This window comes from Stegodyphus dumicola, chromosome 10, assembly GCF_044657685.1.
Source record: "Stegodyphus dumicola isolate Sdum_Otavi_A_Nest chromosome 10, ASM4465768v1".
Lineage (NCBI taxonomy): Eukaryota > Metazoa > Arthropoda > Arachnida > Araneae > Eresidae > Stegodyphus > Stegodyphus dumicola.
The window spans coordinates 95797798-95817257 of NC_140777.1; the positions used below are offsets into that span (position 1 = coordinate 95797798).

Below are 19460 nucleotides of genomic sequence, written 5' to 3' on the forward strand. Positions count from 1 at the left end.
AAAATTTTAGAATTATCACTCAATATTCTAGCACATTTTCCATTTCTTGAGAAGAAACACTTCAAGCTTGCAATACTAGATTGGCTAGTTTGGACTGTTACGAAGTCTAAATGTCTGGCTTTTGAAAGAATCGAATAAGACAATTGTCCACCACTCTAATTAGTCCCATGTTATCAAGAAGGACATTCGGGGACACTAGTTTACTTTTGGAATGAACAGACTTACCCTATAAGTTATTGTCTCCCTCCTTTCTGCATGCCTTCATGCCTTCGTAGTATAACTGGAAGCATACTCAGTGAGCATTGGAGAAGTCCATAGTTCAAGTTGCAGTAAGGGCTTTGAAAATTTTTCACCTCACCCACTTCAAAACAACCTAATAACTCTACAACCCCTTTTTAGTTGTTTTATTTCCTCTCTGAACTCATTTTTTGGAAGGCCTCGAATAAAATCCCGACCTCAGCTGTTTTTGTCCATTTTAAAGATAGTACTTACAATTATGGGATTCTTACAATTGATATGGATAAATCTGAAAATGAAACTTAAATACAAATTAATATTAATTTAGAATAATCAACAGACAAATTAAGAATATTATTAAAAAGTTTAGTTCACTACATGCACTTAAGTCAGAATTGTTATGCTGTTCGTTGTCCTTTTTAAGCTTGTTTGGACAAACTTCCTCAACAAGCTCCATTGGCAAGGCCTGTTGTGGAATCTTGAGACGTGTTAGAAAATCACAAAATGGAACTGTTCACAAGAACATCAGTTCGAACATCACAGGACAGAATATCTGCTGGATTATCTTTCTTTGGACAATAGAACCAGTCTCTCAGCTGTGTTAACTTTCTAATATTGTTAACAACATTGTTATATTGTTATTGTTAATATTGTTTCAAATATTGTTAACAATTTTAGCAGATGCTGGTACCCTTAATCCAGGAAACACAATTTTAGCATCTGTCCAACAGCATACTATTGAGGGTTTCTTTTGATCAAACATTTTTTTCACCTCAGAACCTAGATGATCTGGCAGTAATGCTTCAGGTAACTCAAAACGAGGTAACATAGCTTTTTATACGGATGCAAATGACATTTCAATGCAATGAAACTCACAGAATTTTTTTCTTGATTATGAAGTCTCTTACATAAACCACAGTACTGTATGCCCTCTAACTGGTATGTGAGAAGCAATGTATCTCTACAGAATCAGCTTCGGGATTCAACACATGTCTAGAAACAGTAATCTTGTTTAGGTGTGGACACTCACAACAACAATTTGTCCACTCTTGAGTGATATCTGTACATACTTTATCATCCCATATCAATTTTCGAACCCAAAGTTCTTGTAGTAAGAATTTTAGTCTAACAGTGAATAAAGTTATTACCCTAAAGTAGACAAGTATCTTCCCTACAATTTTTAAGATGAATTGTTTAATTTTTTTTTTTTTTAAAGAAATTCTATCAAACTAGTTGTGCCTATGCTCACACTGCTTTGATTAGTATCTCAGGACATTTCTAAGACCTTACGAGTCTTGTTTGAGCCATCAACTTCACATGAATAGATTTTGAACCCTTCTTCTTCCCACCCTTTCTTAAAGAGAAAGGATACAAAGGTGCGAAAGATTGGCATATTTATGCAGCACTTTTTAAAAGGTTAATTCCCTAGTCTCTCTCTACAGGGGAAAACATACAACTTTTGAAGTCAAGAGAAAAAATATCAGCTTTTATAAAAACAACTCAAACTATGGAAAGGAAAACTGAATGATGATGCAGGCAAAGACTTTTTTAATATTATAACAATTTTTGATGTCAAATGAACTTGATCATTTTCAAGATACAAAAATCATGTTTGAAGGGCACTTATCACAGCTAATTAGCTGGTTTGAGAAATACTCTTAAAATAAAAATTTTGATAGGTTTGAAAGGATTCAAGATCCATTTAATACTAGTGCTCCATTTGAATTGACTTCTGCGGAAGAGCGGAATCTTATTGATTATCTTGTGACAACAGTTTCAAAGCATAATTTGGCAACGCAGAATTGACAGAATTTTGGATTTCAATTCCTTATGATATTTGCACAAATATGATGTTGGGTTTTCAGCAGTCACTTCAATAAAAAACAAGTATAGAGCAAAAATCAACATGGAAAAGGAAATGAAGGTAGCTGCATCCATTTTAATTCCACTATTTGAGATTATGCACAATGATTTGCAGGATCATTCATCACATTAATTATTAGTTTAATATTCAAAGTATTAAAAAATTTTAAATAATATAAACACATGTATTTCATGTTGGATATATGCATGTTATTTATTTTTATCTTACTTTTGATTTTACTTAGGGTAGGGTGGCCTGGAAAATTTTATTTCAAAAAAGGTGCTGTGACTTAAAAAAGTTTGAGAACCACTGTATTACATGATACTTGTAATAACAGTATGCATCATATTATATGATACTATATAATGCATACTTTTCATTTTCAGTTCATTTTTTAATGAAGCTGTATGTATTCTTAGGATTGTCATCACTTAGTTAGAATTTGTACCAATGTTTATATCTGCTATTAAATGGCACCACATTAACAGATTCGAGTTCAGATTTAAGAACATTCTTTTTAAAGATTTTAAAATTGCAACTCAAAAAATCCATTTTAAAGCTTTAAAATTTTCACAAGCTATATAATAAACATTTTGTCCTCTTTTAAAACAAAATAAACAAACAAACAAAATGACAAATAAAATATCAATTATGTGATCTTCTAAAACCTTTTTTTAAAAGTAGCCACATGAGCAGACAACCTTTAGCATGCATAGACCAAATGCATGCTAGATGATAAGTTGGCCATGCAAGTGGCTAGTAAATGAAAAATTTTAATTACTTTTTTGAAAAGCATTATAAATACAATAAAAAATAGCAAATACATTTAAATATAAACAACACCTTCCAATTATTTGAATTCCTGCCAAAGTCTTGAAAACGTACAAGGTGTTTTAAAAAAGAAACCGAATTTTTCAAATAGCATACCAACCGGCAAAGGGAATGCACTGCAGCATGTAGTAGCAAGTTTAAACAACAAACTGCTATTTGTCACATTTAGCTACTACTGGTAATTGGCAAGCTAAAGCTGCTGAAATGGGACACGTACAAGCCATTCATCAGATTAGTGTCAAAATAATAATGAAAAACCTTGAAGAATAACATGTGTTTGTGTTAGTGAAATTTGACACAGGCATTTCAGTTGCTTAGTGAAGTTTATGGGGAGCAGTGTACGAGTCACACACAGTACTATAAGTAGTTTAAGCATTTCAATCATGGCAGAATGTTGGTTGATGACGATTCCAAACCTAAGCAACCTTCCACGTCAAAGTTGCTGACAAAGTGGGCATCAGCATAGGATCATACCATCACATTTTGAGTAACAAAATTGAGATGCATTGCATTAGTGCAAAATTTGTGGTGTATTCACTGACTGACAATCAACAGACTCATTTTGAAATCAGTCAGGAACTGCTTGCCACTATTAATGGCAATGAAAACATTTTAAGAAATATCAAAACAAGCAAGAAGATGTGAGTTTGCTGTCATATTAAAGCAAAGTTGTAGTCATTTCAGTGGGTAGGCAAAGAGTCTCCTTGTCCAAAAAAAAAAAAAAAAGCATTCATGAGTCAGTCAAAGATCAAGGTAATGTTGGTTGTATTTTTTTATTGCAAAGATATTGTCCATCCAGAATTGCTACCACATAGTCATATTGTAAATAAGAAAGCCTACCAAGGAATTCTAGTGCATGTTTCATGCCAGCTAGCGTGTTGCTCTTTGCCTGGTGCTATCTAGCGAAACATCACACTCCAGTTGTGCCTCATCCATTGTATTCTTCAGACCAAGCCCCAGCTTCACAAATCAAAAGCCATTTTGAAAGGACATCATTTTCAAACCATAGAGGAGATTCAGGACAATGCAAAAAGAGACCTGTATGCTGTCCTAGAAATGCATCCCAGTGGCTTTCAAGAAATGATGGGAATGGTGTATTGCCAGTCGAGTGCACAATTTTCAAAACAGCACTTAAAGTGTTGTACAATAAGCAATAAAGATGATATAGCAGAAGTTTGTTTTCCTTTTTAACATACCTCTCGTATACTACAGTACAAAGTCCGTAATCCGGACTCGTCGGGTGATTCTGGATTAGGGGTTTTTCCGGATTACAGATGATCAATTTAAATCTGGTAAGATGGCATGCAGAAATTATACAATTAAAAATATGAAACCATAATTCATGAAATAAAGAGCTATTAGGATCTAAAGGGTATCAAAATTTACAAAAAAAAAAAAAAAAAAAAAAAAAAAAAAAAAAAAAAAAAAAAAGCTTAATATTTATTTGTTTACCTTATTAAACATTTCTTTCAATGTAAGTTGTTTAAGTTGCTTCGTTTTTTGTGCTAATACTTTCTCTTTAATTCTATAAATAGACATAATTTCTTGTTAAGTTACAAAGTTCCACTATTCAAATCCATAATTGCTGTGTCGAGAATACTGACCAACTTGTCAATCGAAATTTTTTCATTTTCAATAACCTCTCTGTCACTTTCTATGCCCACATAAGTAAATGCGTTACGTGTATGCATGCATCAAACGCGCATGCATGAACGCTTTACACGCATGCGCAAGTTTTTGGCTTTGAGATCCGGATTAAAGATCATTCTGGATAATAGATGTCTGGATTACAGACTTTGTACTGTATATGAAAAAAATATTTTGTAAAAAAGTATTTAGGCAAAGAAGTATGTTGCCAAAATAGTTATTTGGCAACACATGATGTTGCTGAAAGTATTTATGTTGCAACCTAGGTATAGTCAAAAGTCGTTAATTCGGACACCCATAATCCAGAATGATCTATAATCCGGACCTCAAAGCTAGCAACGCATGTGCGTAAGGCCTTTACGGCAGAGAATATGCTTGTGCGCAAAATACATTTACGAGTGCACGTTTAATGTATAACGGACGGTATAAGCTAAGCTAAAATTATTTAATTATCTATTTCAGTTAATGTTGCAGATTGCGTTGTTCCTTAATCTTCGAATTGGATCTAGCTTATTATTTTTTGCAGACTGTTAGAGCAATTTTATAAAAGTAAGCTTGAACTTTCGATTATGTCAAATAGAATTTCTGATATATATTTATTAATGTGTAAATGATCTACAAAGCGAAAGTATGTTTCGAAGTTCATTAAACAAAAAGTGGAATTGCTACAAAAAATGGATAAAGGCATATCCTTTGTTTATCTAAACTTTGTTTATCTTTAACACCGCGGCGCCGCGCAATTAATTGGAAGTTGATCTGTCAGCACTATCCTTATCTTCAGGACACATGTTTTTATTTTATTTGGCTTCTAATTCCTTATTAAATGTAGTACTTCATCTCGATGTACTACATCTTTGCTATGATTTAAATCAAATTCCTTGTCATTATAATTCGCTTCCGATAGCGAAGAAAGTAACAGAGGTTATTGAAAACAAAAAAATTTCAATTGACAATACACTGTGTACATGGGGAGAACAGCAAAAGAGATTTTTTGAAAAAGTTTTCTTGAAACATCAATAAAAAAAGTTTCTCTTTTATTATTGATATGTCTTGTTTCTTTTTCAATTTGATTCATTGATTGAGTGCTTCTGCATGGAATTTTTACAGGCCCACCAGTTTGAAAATACCTGCTACCATTTGAACATTAGCTTGGCAAGAAAATTATTCTGCAATGAGTTTGCAAAGGCTTTCCAAGCTTGCCAATGAGTTCAAGACTTTTTGTGGAATACAGATATTCAGAAAATACCATACAAATGCAAAATCTGCTGCTTTGTAAGGTACAGAAAACAAAAATCTTCAGAAACAAAGGCTATCTTGACTGCTCTAAAAGCTGGGAAGCAACTTCTTGAATGCTAAATAGATTTTGGAATATCATGTAATAATAAACTTTCAGTTGATTGTTACATGCATAAGTAACCAAAAATGTTTCAACACACATATCAGTAAATTAAAAAGAACATATATTTAAAAGAAATACTAACCTACTTTTACAAATTCGGAGGAAATGACATGTGACAATGTGTCAGACATTGCAGCTAAATGAAGTAAAAAAGGACCTGCAGCTAATTGTTCTCGAGATGCATTGTCAGAGAAACTCTCGTTAAATAAATTTCTTATAGCAGATCGGGTATCACTATCATGATGAGTTGCAAGATGGCCTAGAATTCCAACAACAGATGCTATTTTAGGGTTTTTATTTGCACTTATTTGAGCCTCATCTGTCACATCTTGATGCATAAAGTCTTTCATTCCACAAGCCAATACTCGAGTGATTACAGTATTTGGAAAACATGAACCAATATGTGCAACAACCCAGTCAAAATGAGGCGAATGTCGCACAGACGTTTCAATTAAAGCATCTATGCATGTATCAGGATTACTACTAACCAGTGTTGAAAGGCATTGTGTTGTCAAGTCAATAAGCGTTCTAGTTGGGGGACACGACATCCATAGTTGCAATACTTCTGGAAGACTAGAATGCAGTACACCTCTACGATCTGCATACTTGCTACTAAGATAACCTAAAAGATCAAGAGACCATGTTGAAATCACAGGAGCCCATGTTTCAGGTTCTTTGTCCACATATTCAGAAAGAACTTTATGAACTTCTTGAACGATAGCATCATTGGAACAAGCACTATCTGAAGTTCTATCTTCAATTTCGAGCTTGAGAAAGTTATTAACAGACTCATCAAACAGATTGTATGCATGTTCTAAAGCAGCATCTCGAGCAGCTTCTGTAGATTTAAGCAAACATATTGCTGCTTGTGCAACTTCAGCATTTCGTACCTTAGCAATTCTAGTAGCTCCATTCAAAAATACCTGTAACTGCTGCAATACAACTTCAGGTTTTGGAAAGCTATCTGTTTTCTCATTTGCACTCTCAGGAACCATTCTAACCTGATAGAAGAAAAATAATACATCTTAATTAGTCAAGCAATGCAAATGGCATTTGTTGCAACTCGTACACATTATTCCTTATTCATAGCTTGCTCACCTAATTACTAAAAACATATATTTCTCATCATATGCACTCATTATATATAATAAATTTATCGAAATCGTATTTGAAATGAAGAACGTTTTTTTTGCAATATCTGTTGACTAATTATAGTACATCATACAAGAACTATTGAAAGAAAAATTACAGCTAAACAATTAGAAATATTTTTGAACTGATGTTAGAAACAGCCATAGCAAAGAATATGCATGTTAAGAATGAAAGCTTCAGCAAAACAGGCGTGGCTCCCTCAGACCAGAGAGAAATGGGGGCTATTCATCCAGCCTTAATATCATTTTACGCATAAACAAAATGAGCTGGTGACGAAGGTCAAGGTCACATATATCAAGAATTCAAAGTTCTATGACATCATTTTCCCCCTACCATATCAACGTAAATCAAATCAGTGATCAGCACAAGTAAATTAATTAATGGATTATTTATTTTGAGTAACAAAATCTACAAAAATCCAAGTTTAAATTATTGCAAAATGTTTTGCCAAAAAAGGAATCCTATACGTTCTTTGAATCTGTACACCTGGTGATTTGGCAATGAGAATTTGTTCCTCTGCAATATAGTGGCACAGTAGTCACTGGTTTATATTATGTCTATAGAAGCTTTCCTTCTTTATATACATAATTTTTGACCACAGCTCAGTTTCTGCCCATTACATTACACTATCAGGATATTTAGCATTCACCAAGCTTGACAAGTCTTAGGAATCATGCAATGGCTTGATGAACTAAGCCATTCCATGATGCATAAGACTGTTTATTGTTTATGCTGCAAGGCAAAGTGTCAATTCTCAGACGTATTGTTATTTTACGTTTCATAATACATTTAATTTACCTTTTAAACTAAAACAGTGTATTGTTTAACTACCTGAGCAATTTAAAATTACCATCATTTAATTAATAAATGAAGTTTCTGATGTGACATGTTGCAAACCTCAGTACAAAATAATCATTCATATGATGCCTAACAGCGTCATTTTCAAAATAGTGAGAATGTAATAAGGATCAAACATAGTGTAAATACATGCCATCTTTACATTAATTTTAGTAATAGAAGCAGTCCTTAACTCCCGAAGATTTGCTTTTATGATGGCCCAAAACTATGATTAAAAATCCTCTAACTTAAGTTTGCCAACAGGATATACATACATATGTTGTTATTGTATGCACAACTCAGTGTGACAGTTAAAATTTGCTGTGCCGACAGAATGTGCTGTAAATCATTTGCTGACATTTATTTTTCATTATTTGTTTGCTTTGGTAAGTAGCATTAAGCCCAAGCAAGAAGTCATTAAACAAAACCTATTAGCTGCTGTTAAGAACTGCCTATTTCTAATTCTCTTCCATACTGGCATGTTAGTATTTTGTTGGCAATCTTATATGTATGTAATCTTACTGATATTTCATCATAATGCCTAGTAAACAAAATAATATTGATGAAAATTCCATCACGAAAAAAGAAGATTGCAACGTTCAAATTTTAAGTTTTAAAATAATGATTATAAAAGCTTAGGAGGAAGCTAAAAAAGTCAAAAACAGATAACACACATCAAAAATAATAATTATTATTATTTTAAAGACAGTAATAAAAGATCGCAATAAAGGATAGAATTAAAAATGGAGTGAACAAGAAATGCACAGTTTTGGAAAAAAAAAAAAAAAAAAGCCTTCATGAAGTGAGAAAATAGTTAAATTGTTCATATAAATAAGAATATTCCTTTGAAATGAATTTATCAACTAAGCAAGCAATGTACATAACCTATTTGAAAATTTTAAAAATCAACAAGAAAATAATGTCAGTAAAGATTGATTTTATTGATTTAAAAGTTGAAACAATTTACAAAACACAGTACAAAGTCTGAGATCTGGACTCGTCAGGACTTCAGCAATTCCAGATTTTTCTGGATATTAGATCATCAGTTTAAATCTAGTAAGATAGCACGTAGAAATTATAAAATTAAAAATATGAAATTGTGATTTATGATCTAAAGCATGGGTGTCTAAACTACGATCGTTTGAGGGCCACATTGCAAAGAAAAAAAATTTGTGGGGCCACACATACAATTTTTTTTTTAACAAATTGAAATAAAAATTACTGCTATGCTGTTTTGTTAAAATTAATTAACTTCTTTTTATTACTGAATTTTAATTTGATTTAAATATGTATAGGTACATATTTATTATTAATTTGTAAAAGCTTCATTTCATTCAGTTTGGATTTCATATAGCTGGAAAAAATTCAAATTAATGAGATGGATGAAATTTCTTTTGTTGAACAAGCAAACTGATATCGGGTTCAATAGATGAAATTGCAATTCTTAATGCATTTTCAAGATGCTTATCAGTGATCCTTGTCCTATTTTTGTTTTTTGTATCCTTCATTCTTGAAAATAATTGTTCACAAATATAGGTACTGCCAAAAGCTGAAGACATTAATAAAGCATGATTGTGAAAATTAGGATATTTATGATGGGATAGGTAATCTTTATAAAACTCCAGTAAAGAAACATTTTCAAATTTTTCTTTCAGTTGAATGTCACTTTGCAGTTCAATGCATTCCCATTTAAGATTTGAAGGTAATTTACATATTTCCAGAGAAAATGGGGTAGATAATATGTTGAAATACTCTTTAGTCCAGTGAAATGAGTCCAGAGCTCTACTCTGGTGCTTTGCTGTGAAGCTGTTTTCACCGTTACAGCCGGACAGCCTGAAGGTTGTGTCGCTAACTGTTTCAGCATGCTTGTCGTAGTTTTCTGATGACTGTAAACGTGTTTTTGGAGCTGTCCTGAGTAATATCAGATAAACTGTGTTTTCATTCTTCATCAAGTGTTGCCGTCAATCACTCCAAATCCACAAACCCGTAAAAAATGCAACAACTTGTGTCAGAAGTGGGATTTGAGAGTGAATGCCAGTGACCCGCTTGCAGGAGAAAGTCATGGCGGAGGAAAGGTAGGCTTTGATGGACTTTTTAGCCAAGATAAAAGCCAGACAAGAAGAGATGAAGCTGTATGAGAAAAGATGAAATCCGGACAGAAAGAGGTGAAAGCCAAACAGGAAGAAATGCAAGCTGGATAGGAAGAGATCAAGGCAGGACAAAAGAAGTTACAGAGCGAAATAAAATCAGGTCAAGAAGAAATAAAAGCTAGACAAAAAAAGCTGCAAAAGAAATTTGAACAGATGGAAGCGGAACAAAATAAGATTAAAAGCGATATCATGGAGCTTAGAGAGGAAACTGTAGCAAAAATAGCAGCTGTGGGAGAAAGATTTGAAGAAAAATTGAGAAATTCCCAGGAAGAAGTAGATGTTTCGAAAGAAAACCAGACTGAACCCAAGAACGAAGCTGAAGATTTCAAGGTTCCCCCAGCACACTCTCATACGGTTATCAAACCAAGCACATACGATGGAAAATCATCATGGAGTGTATATAAGACCCAGTTTTCCATCGTGGCGGAAAATAACAAGTGGGACTCCCACATGAAGGTTTTGCAGTTGGCTGCGTCACTCCGAGGAGATGCTGCAGACATCTTAGGGGTCCTCTCCGAAGACCAGATTTCAAACTTCAATGCCTTCTCTAATGTGCTGGAACTGAGATTTGGGAAAATGTGCACAAAGGACTGTAGCTTCCTGCAGTTGAAAACTCGACAACAGAGAAACCACAGAAAGACTCTAGAATTGGTGACTGACATTAACAGTTTGGTGCATCAATGCACTGCCCACCTGATATCAACGAAAATCTGGCCCCGATGCATTTCATCGATGCAGACATTCAGAAGGCTCTCCGATTGGCAGATTTGAATGACCTAAAATCCGCCTTGGTCTATGCCAAGGTTTCTTAGACTTGCGTTCGAAATCGCAAGACCTGCAGCACGGAGGGAGGGGGGTAGCTAAAATGTTTAGCAGTTTTGATATTTCTTTCACTTATTATAATAAATTTACAATTACCAAATAGTTTTACACAATGTATCTGAAAATAGATAAAGATAAGATAATACATACAAAGGACGCATTCTTTTTATACACTCTTTTGCGAAAAAAGTCATTTTTGTTGAAACTGAGTATGTGTATGAGCTATACACATATTCAGTTTCATCAAAAGCAACCACTTCATGGTGTTTCGATTTTTTTGCAAAAGAGTGTTAATTTTACTCTGATAAAAATAAATGTTCATTTTACTTGCTTTGCATGTGACGCTGTCATTTCATCTGTTACTTCTTTAAAATTTTCACATTGTTCTATGTCTTCAAATTAGAAATTAAAGTTAATGACTTAAAGCTTCAATAGTATATTACAGAACAAGTGAAAAAATGGGCGGTTTCACTCATGTGTGTGTCAGATTTGCGCAATGCTTATGGGATCCCACAAAATTTGTGTAAATATTGTGGGGTCCAGGGGTCGCGAAAAAAATGTCAGTTATAAAAAGTGGTCACGGCTGAAAAAAGTTTAAGAAGCCCTGGTCTACGTCATAAAGTTTGAGGCAGCTCAACAAGCGACTTGAAAAGATCACCATTCTATTAGTGTGGCTCAAATAGAAGATCAAATTTTGGTATCGCAAAACTGAGAGAAGAATTAAAAGAGATTTGGGAAGCGTTAAGAAGGCTGAATAAAAGCAATACTGGAAAGAAAACAATAAAGTGCTGGAACTGTGGGTTGAAAGGACATCTCCGCAAGAACTGTCATGTGAATCAAGACTAGGAAAAAACTCCCACGAAACAAAACAAGGGAAACTAAAATGCGGTAATCTCATGGGGCAGAGGTTGCCAGGCAGAGATGCAGCCCCTCTGAAAGTTCTTTAGATCTCTTCAATGAGTGGCGGAGATAACTGATTGTTCGTCGAAGGATACACGAATAAGTATCCTTGTAAGATGATCATAGATACAGGAGCAAATGTAGCTCGGGAATTGAAAGAAACGTTGCACTGGATTCCACCCTGTGCGACTTCACAAACGGTGACAGGTGATAAGATTCCAACTGAAGGCTAAATTGACATCTCTATTAACTTCAGAAATGAGACCTACTAGCACTTAACTTTCTCACTAAAATCTTGGACGACGTTTTGCGGAAGTACGACTTTACACTGGACTTCAAACATAACAAAATGCACTCTGCAAAGGAAGATGTAACCGTGTTTGAAATGAAAAACAGTATTTTTTCTGCTCAGCAAATAACAACAAAAATTGGAACTGATATGGAATCAGAGATGCCGTAAGGGTGTTTCTCCCAAATTGGAGTCGCATTGGAAGGGTCCCTATACAGTCCTCAACAGACTGAATGACGTTGTGATATGGATCCGTAAGTACCCCAATTCGAAACCTAACGTCGTTCATTATGACAGATTAGCCCCATACTATGGCCATAGTAATTAGTGCTTCTTATTCTTAGGGTACCCAAAATTATTGTACATTAATTATTCTAGATGATTTATGTATATAACTTTTATTTAGTTACTTGTAAATAGTGAAAGTATTTGTTACTAGAGTTGGTTAGAGTAGATTTAAGGGTGCCCCTTGTATTATCACGAAGTTGCTTCATTTATAGTAACCTGAGTAGTTGAATGTTATGGATTTGATTGGATTATTTAATCATGGCAAAGCACACGAGGGCTATCTGCCTAAAGGGAGGGGTGCCTTCGTGGAAGATTTTCTAAGGGAAACTGGCTCATATACATGTCACACATGGGGAAACCACGAAAACGCCCATGCAGTCAGCCCATTCGCCGGATTCGAACCCCAGACCAAACTACCAGTGTTCAGCATCTTTACCGCTTGGCCACTGGTGGGCTGAATGTTATGGAAACCCTATTATGACACAATTGGTTGCATAATTGCAGTGAATTTGAATGATAGGAAAAGACTAGCAAGGGCTTGTGGTGTGCGTTGGTTAGGAAGTACGTTGCTGTTTTGTGGTTTAGATGGTAAAATGGCTGAATGTGGTCAGATTAATTTGAAGTTTCTGTACGATTTGTAACGAAAGGGGAAATGAGCATTAACTGACTGGTGTGTAAATTAATGTTTAAATAGAAGCCATTTAAGTTTCCTGTTTGTAGGAAACTTTGGAGGATATTTTTGACTCTTAATTTCGGGAATTTATGTAGTGATGCCAGTATACAGATTCTGGTTCAGATAATTTTAGGAAGTTTTTGGTAGCTGTTAAGGAATTTTGCTTGCCTGAAGACAGGGAAATTTCTAAATAAGGTAAGTGGATATTTCCTTTGTGCAGTGCTAAGATGAATTCACTTTTTATATTGTTTGATTTAAAATGTAGTATATTGAGATTATATATTTTTTGTTGACTGCTCCTTTGACATTTTAAGTGAAAATAGATTGATGTGTACATGGGCAAAGTCAAGGGAGTGCGCAATGCTAAGTTTGTACAATTCCCTGATTTTTTTTTTTTTTTTTTTAAGTGAAAATAGGTTGATGTGTACATGGATACTGAGTTTATGAAATTCTTTGACTTTTTCTTTTGACTTTGTGTAGTGGCTATTTTTGGCGCAAAAATCGCTGCTACACAAAGCCAAAATAACAAGTCGAAGAATTACACAAACTCAGTATCCATGTACTGCCAAAAATTGAAAAAGGGCATTCGTAAATATATTTTTAGCCATTTATGATTTTATGGAAAACAAAATAAAATAAAAAAAAAAAAAACTCTATATTTATTTCTGTGCTTTATTAAATTTTTTTCAGTGTAAGTTAATGTAATATTTTAATGACGTTACTTCACATAATTTCCCGTTCAGTTTCAAAATTTCATTGTTCAAATTCTGTAATTTCTGAGTTGAGAATTTCTACTAAATTGTCTACTGAAAACTTTTTCCACTCTCAGCAACCTCTTCATCACATTCTTCACTATCAGTTGCAAAATGTTCTGCATTTAGAACCATACTACAGATTTCTAGCAGTACTTTGTACAGTACAAAATCTGTAATCTGGATTAGAGGTTTTTACGGATTATAGATCATCAATTTAAATCTGGTAAGATGGCACGCAGAAATTATACAATTAAAAATATGAAACCGTAATTTATGAAATAAAGAGCAATTATGACCTAAAGGGTATCAAAATTTACAAAAAACAAAAAAAAAAAAAAAAAAAAAAAAAAAAAAAAGCTTAATATTTATTTGTTTACTTTATTAAACATTTCTTTCAATGTAAGTTGCTTCGTTTTTGGGCTAATATTTTCTCTTTAATTCTATAAACAGATATCATTTCTTGTTCAGTTACAAAGTTCCACAGTTCAAGTCCTGTAATTGCTGTGTCGAGAATACCGAGTAACTTGTCAATTGAAATATTTTCGTTTTCAATAATCTGTCACTTTCTTCACTATCAAAAGCGGTATTTTCTGGATCGCGAACAATACTACAGATTTCGCCGTCCGTTAATTGATTGATGATTGGGGCATTGTCGCCACAATGAAAAACTACGGCTATATCATCTTCATTTATTACCACTTCTTCACATTTATTTACAAAATCCAATAACTAGAAAATTTCACCTTTAGTTTGCAATATCCGAAAACTTTCAAATTCACGGCTATCATCTTCATCGTCCTCACCATGAAATAGGTAGCTGGCCATAAATTATGCCAAGCATTTTTTAATGTACCTGGAGACACATCCTCCCAACGCACATGCTTAAAGCATACAAAAAGAAAAAAAAAAGTTTGTGGCTTTGACGTCCAGATTATAGATCATTCCGGATAATGAACATCCAGATTACGAACTTTGTACTGTATTAGCTTAGCTTCATGTTTACTTAGCGTCCGCTATATACTGGTGATAAAGCATGAGTCTGGCAACTAAAAATGAGTTATTCTTCCAGTACTGTGGAGTTAGAGTCATGGAGTCGGAATTGGAGTTAGGCAGATTTTTGGGTAAAAGGTGTTGGAGCTGGAGTCACCAAAATTATGTCGACTCCGACTGCAGTTTTTGTTGGACAGATTGAATTTGAAATGAAATTAAAGTGATTTGAAAAAAACTTCTATGACAAATTGAGTTATTATTTTTATTTTTTGACTACATACATTAATAAATAGTTATTTTCTGTTTTAGTGACATATTAATAAATAAATATAAGGGAGGAGGATGTGATATTTGCCATTATTGATTAAACTGACTCATTTAGTTACAGATCTCATTGATAAATTTAGGTAAGCAGTAATAGCAACAAGAACTCCCAAAATTGATGCCATTCTTAGGCCCAAGGCCCAAGGCGTTTTGCTTCCGGAGTACCTTTGCAAATAAATGCAATAAGCTCCACAACTTCGCTAAGAAAATAAATTGATTAATTAAGAGTGAGCATAGCTAAAGTAAAAGAACAAAACCATTAAAGGTTTAAATACCAGAAGTGAGTGAGAGGTCCACTCAAGGGACGAAAAATTCCTTCATCTTTCAATTTCGCTTAGGAAAGGGTCAAAGACCTCAAGCGATAAGAAAGATAGAAGAAGAATAGAGGCGATTCCTGCACGCAATGCGTGAATGCAATCGAAACAGTTGAAAGAAAATGGGGTGAGAGGAACTTGCCTCCGGCCCCGGGAAAGGTTATGTCATGGCTACTCTGAAAAGCAGCAGATTCGCTAATGCCTTGGGATGAGCGGGGGAAGGGAGCCGGTCTGACGACCAAAGATGGCTGAAGAGGTGGCCAAAAATGGCAGAGGAGAGAAGCGCAGGGATAGGTGGGTTGGGGAGTTAGCACTCCGACCGCCCGCAGGCAACCCTACGTCGCTTAACTGCGAAAAAAACTGGAGAACTTTTTCGAAGTGCAAGGAGTAGGTGAGGGGGGGGAGTAGCATTGGAGGGCTATTGTAATGGTAAGCAAAGCAAAGGAGAGGAGAAGTTTAATGGTAAAATTTAAAGGGATTATTTTTGTGTAAGAGTTAACTGGCTGTTAGTTAAGGTTGGATTCTGTAGAAAGAAATGCAAGCTTGATGACTGTTGCTGAAAAATAAAACTTATGAACTGTTGTAGGGATTGATGTGACATAGAGCTTCAATTAATTTATTTAAGATTAAAATAATTAATTTAAGATAAGATTGTCTGGCAGTAATTGATTAAGTAGATGATGATTAATTATTGCTGGATGCAGGTGGTACATTTAGAGATATTGTCTGGATATAAATGATGGTGCCATTCTTAGGAAGCAATAAGAAAAAGGAAGAATTATTGATCAAGCAATGGGATGTGGAAGTACATATTTGATGATATAGAGGTTGCCAGGATTAAGAAACTTTTTAAAAGATGTAGATAACCCTAATGTTTCACCGTGAATGCAAAATTCAAAACTTTTCTTTCTACACTGTATATAGCCACAAAAAAGCTACAATCTGAAGAATTAACACAAGGCAAAAATGGAAGAATGTGATGTTTGTTCTTTCTGAATTTGGAGAGATTATTGCAGAAGGAATCATTTCTTCAATGAAGAAAAGAGAAACTAGTTTGCTATACAATGAGATCTTGTTGGGTTCAATATATGTAGATCCCAAACACCAAATTTTGTTGGATGACAAACAAATTATTAAGGCAAAGAAAGCCATCTATAAACTTTCTTTAAGAATAAAATTATTCTCTGAACAACTGGAGTATTCAAATCAGGACAGTCAAACTGCAGACATTGCAATTGAGTCTCTATCATCGTCTTCCGGTGATGAATTAGATTTTAAGAAATATTTTGATAATATTGAAAAGATTACGGCAAAGCAAATGAAAATAATGAACCAAGAGCCTTTATATATAAAAATGAAAAAATACAAATATGATTTCAACATGGCCTTTGAAAAAATAGAGAAATATGATTGCTCTTGGAAGACACCTCTTTTAGAACTTATAAAAATCTATACTGAAAAGTTAAAAGAAGTAGTTATAACAGTAACAGCTCTTCCTTCTATCAAGTCAATGTGGGAAGACTCTTATCAGCTCTGGAGTTTATCAAATCGGATCTATGATCCTCTAACAAAGAAGATCTTGCTAAAGCTATACTGTTTCTTAGAAATTACTAATGCCAGTTTTTCTATTTTATAACAAATGCTAATTAATATAAATGATTTGATACAGTATAAATTTTTTTCTGTAGCATCTACTACTTCTTTTATATTAAAAAAATACACTGTAACCCATGTGTATATGCTTACATATATATGAGGGAGTCGGAATCGGTCATTTTCCTTACCGACTCCACAGCCCTGGTTCTGCTAAATTTTGTCTTGCTTATATCACATGGTGCAAAAGATAAGAATAAAGCTGGAAAATCTAGTTGTGGCTCTCACTGACATTTTTGCTTTCATCACTGCAAGTTTATCAATACATGGCAGCTTTGGTAATAAGCCATGCAGTGGTGTCTAAACTTTTTTTATATATTGGTAGGTCAAAAGATTACATTTAGTGCTATTTTAATTAATAATAACTGATATGTTATTCACCATAAACCCAGAAACGGCAGCAGAATATGTCGGCACCGGACAGCAGAATTTAGGGAAGACGAAATTTTTGGAATTTGAGGAAGCACCAAACAGCAAAATTAAGGAATGAGAAGGTTTTTTTTTTTTTTTTTTTAATTTATTTATTTTTATTTAAGAAAAGCACTGGGATTCAAAATTTAGGTGTGGTGAAAATTTAGAACTTAGGAAGGCACTTTGTAGCAGAATTTATAACCCGTAGAGACTACACCATGAAGTATTTAGCGCCGGCCCTAGATAAAGCGTTAAGTATACAAGGGAGTTTATTTATTCAGGACTCAGATTAGTTTTAAGCACGTGCAAGAAATAAATGTAGGTATAGTAAATAACTAAACTAATACAATTCAGGCTTAATTCAGTATGCAATAGGAGCAAGACAAAATTTAGCTAAACAACTTAGCTTTCGTCGCCAATCTTGTGAATACACAGCCATTAATGTATAACGGACGCTATTAAGCTAGGCTAAAATTATCTTTACTGATTCTAAGGCATTTCAGTTAATGTAGCGGACTGCGCTGCTCCCTAATCTTTTAATTTGACCCAGCTTATTATTTTTTGCAGACTGTTATTATTACGACAATTTTATAAAAGCTAAGCTTGATCTTTCGATTATGTTGAAAAGAGTTTCCAATTCTGGAGCTGCCAAAGGATCTACAAAGCGAAACCATGTTTCGATGTCCATTAAACAAAAAGTGAAATTGCTGCAAAAAATGGATAATGGCATATTCGTCTCAAACTTATGTGACGAGTATGGCATTGGAAAGTCAACTGTATATGACATCAGAAGAAAGAAAAAGGAACTTTTTGAATTTTTTGTGGAAGCCACTTAAACAACTTACATTGAAAGAAATGTTTAATAAAGTAAAGAAATAAATATTAAGCTTTTTTTTTTTTTTTTTTTTTTTTTTTGTAAATTTTGATACACTTTAGATCATAACTGTTCTTTATTTCATAAATTACGATCTGATATTTTTAATTGTATAATATCTGCATGCCATCTTACCAGATTTAAATTGATGGTATAATATCTGGAAAAACCCAAAATCCTGAATCGCCGAAGTCCCGACGAGTGCGGACCAAACTACCAGGGCTTCAGTCGTTTTACTGCTTGACTGCTGATTGTTATATATGTAACTGTTATTAATCATAACTGTAACACAGATTATTAGGCCCATATCACACAGCGTTTATTTCACACGAACAATTGTTTCAGACAATTTTTCTGCCTGGTTTAATATTGAAAGAAAGACGTGCAACTTTTTCCTTCCTTTCCAAAAAAATTGCAAGTTGTTCATTTTCAATCAAATCAGCTATCAGCATTGAATGCTATGTATGAGCCCTTTTGTAATGAGGAACTAGTTTTCCCTGTATTAACCCCAAAGTGATCTACGATGACTGCCTGTTCTGACAAAGCAGCAAATTGTTCCAAACAGTTATTCTTCTGAAACAAATTGATGTGTGATAGCAGTCTTAGAGTAGCAATGTAGAATAAAATAATGTTTGTCTGCATCACTCGTAGTTATCACTGAGCAATTATCCAACATATAAAATGATACATGGGGCAGACAGGGGTAGATTAAAAAAGAAAACCTTTTTTTAAACAACCATGCAGCATCATTTGTGAATAATGGTAAAGACACTCTAAACTAAATCACGATGGGATGCTGTTTACAATGAAAATCAAAACTTATCTAACATATAAAATGATAAGTGGTAAGTGTGTTGCTTATTTTTATTTGAAATGGCTAAAATACATATATATAAACCATTTAAAGTCTAAATACATATATATAAACCATTTTTTAATTAAATAAGGATGGATTAAAGCCACCAAGTAATCCAAATTTCGAAGGTAATTTAAGCAATAATTGGAAGAAATGGAAACAAAAATTCCAAATTTATATGCTAGCATCTGATG

At 33.8% G+C, this 19460-nt stretch overlaps 1 protein-coding gene across 2 annotated transcripts in view; it reads right to left on the reverse strand.

The window, feature by feature from the left end:
• The window catches only part of omd (integrator complex subunit 5 omd), a 54838-nt gene that overhangs the window by 23136 nt on the left and 12242 nt on the right, over nt 1–19460 (reverse strand). For both annotated transcript variants that reach the window (XM_035355113.2, XM_085825281.1), the window contains one exon: nt 6061–6979. In XM_035355113.2, the coding sequence (XP_035211004.1) occupies nt 6061–6973 (913 nt within the window). In that variant the 5' untranslated portion in view covers nt 6974–6979. The remainder of the gene's footprint in view (nt 1–6060; nt 6980–19460) is intronic.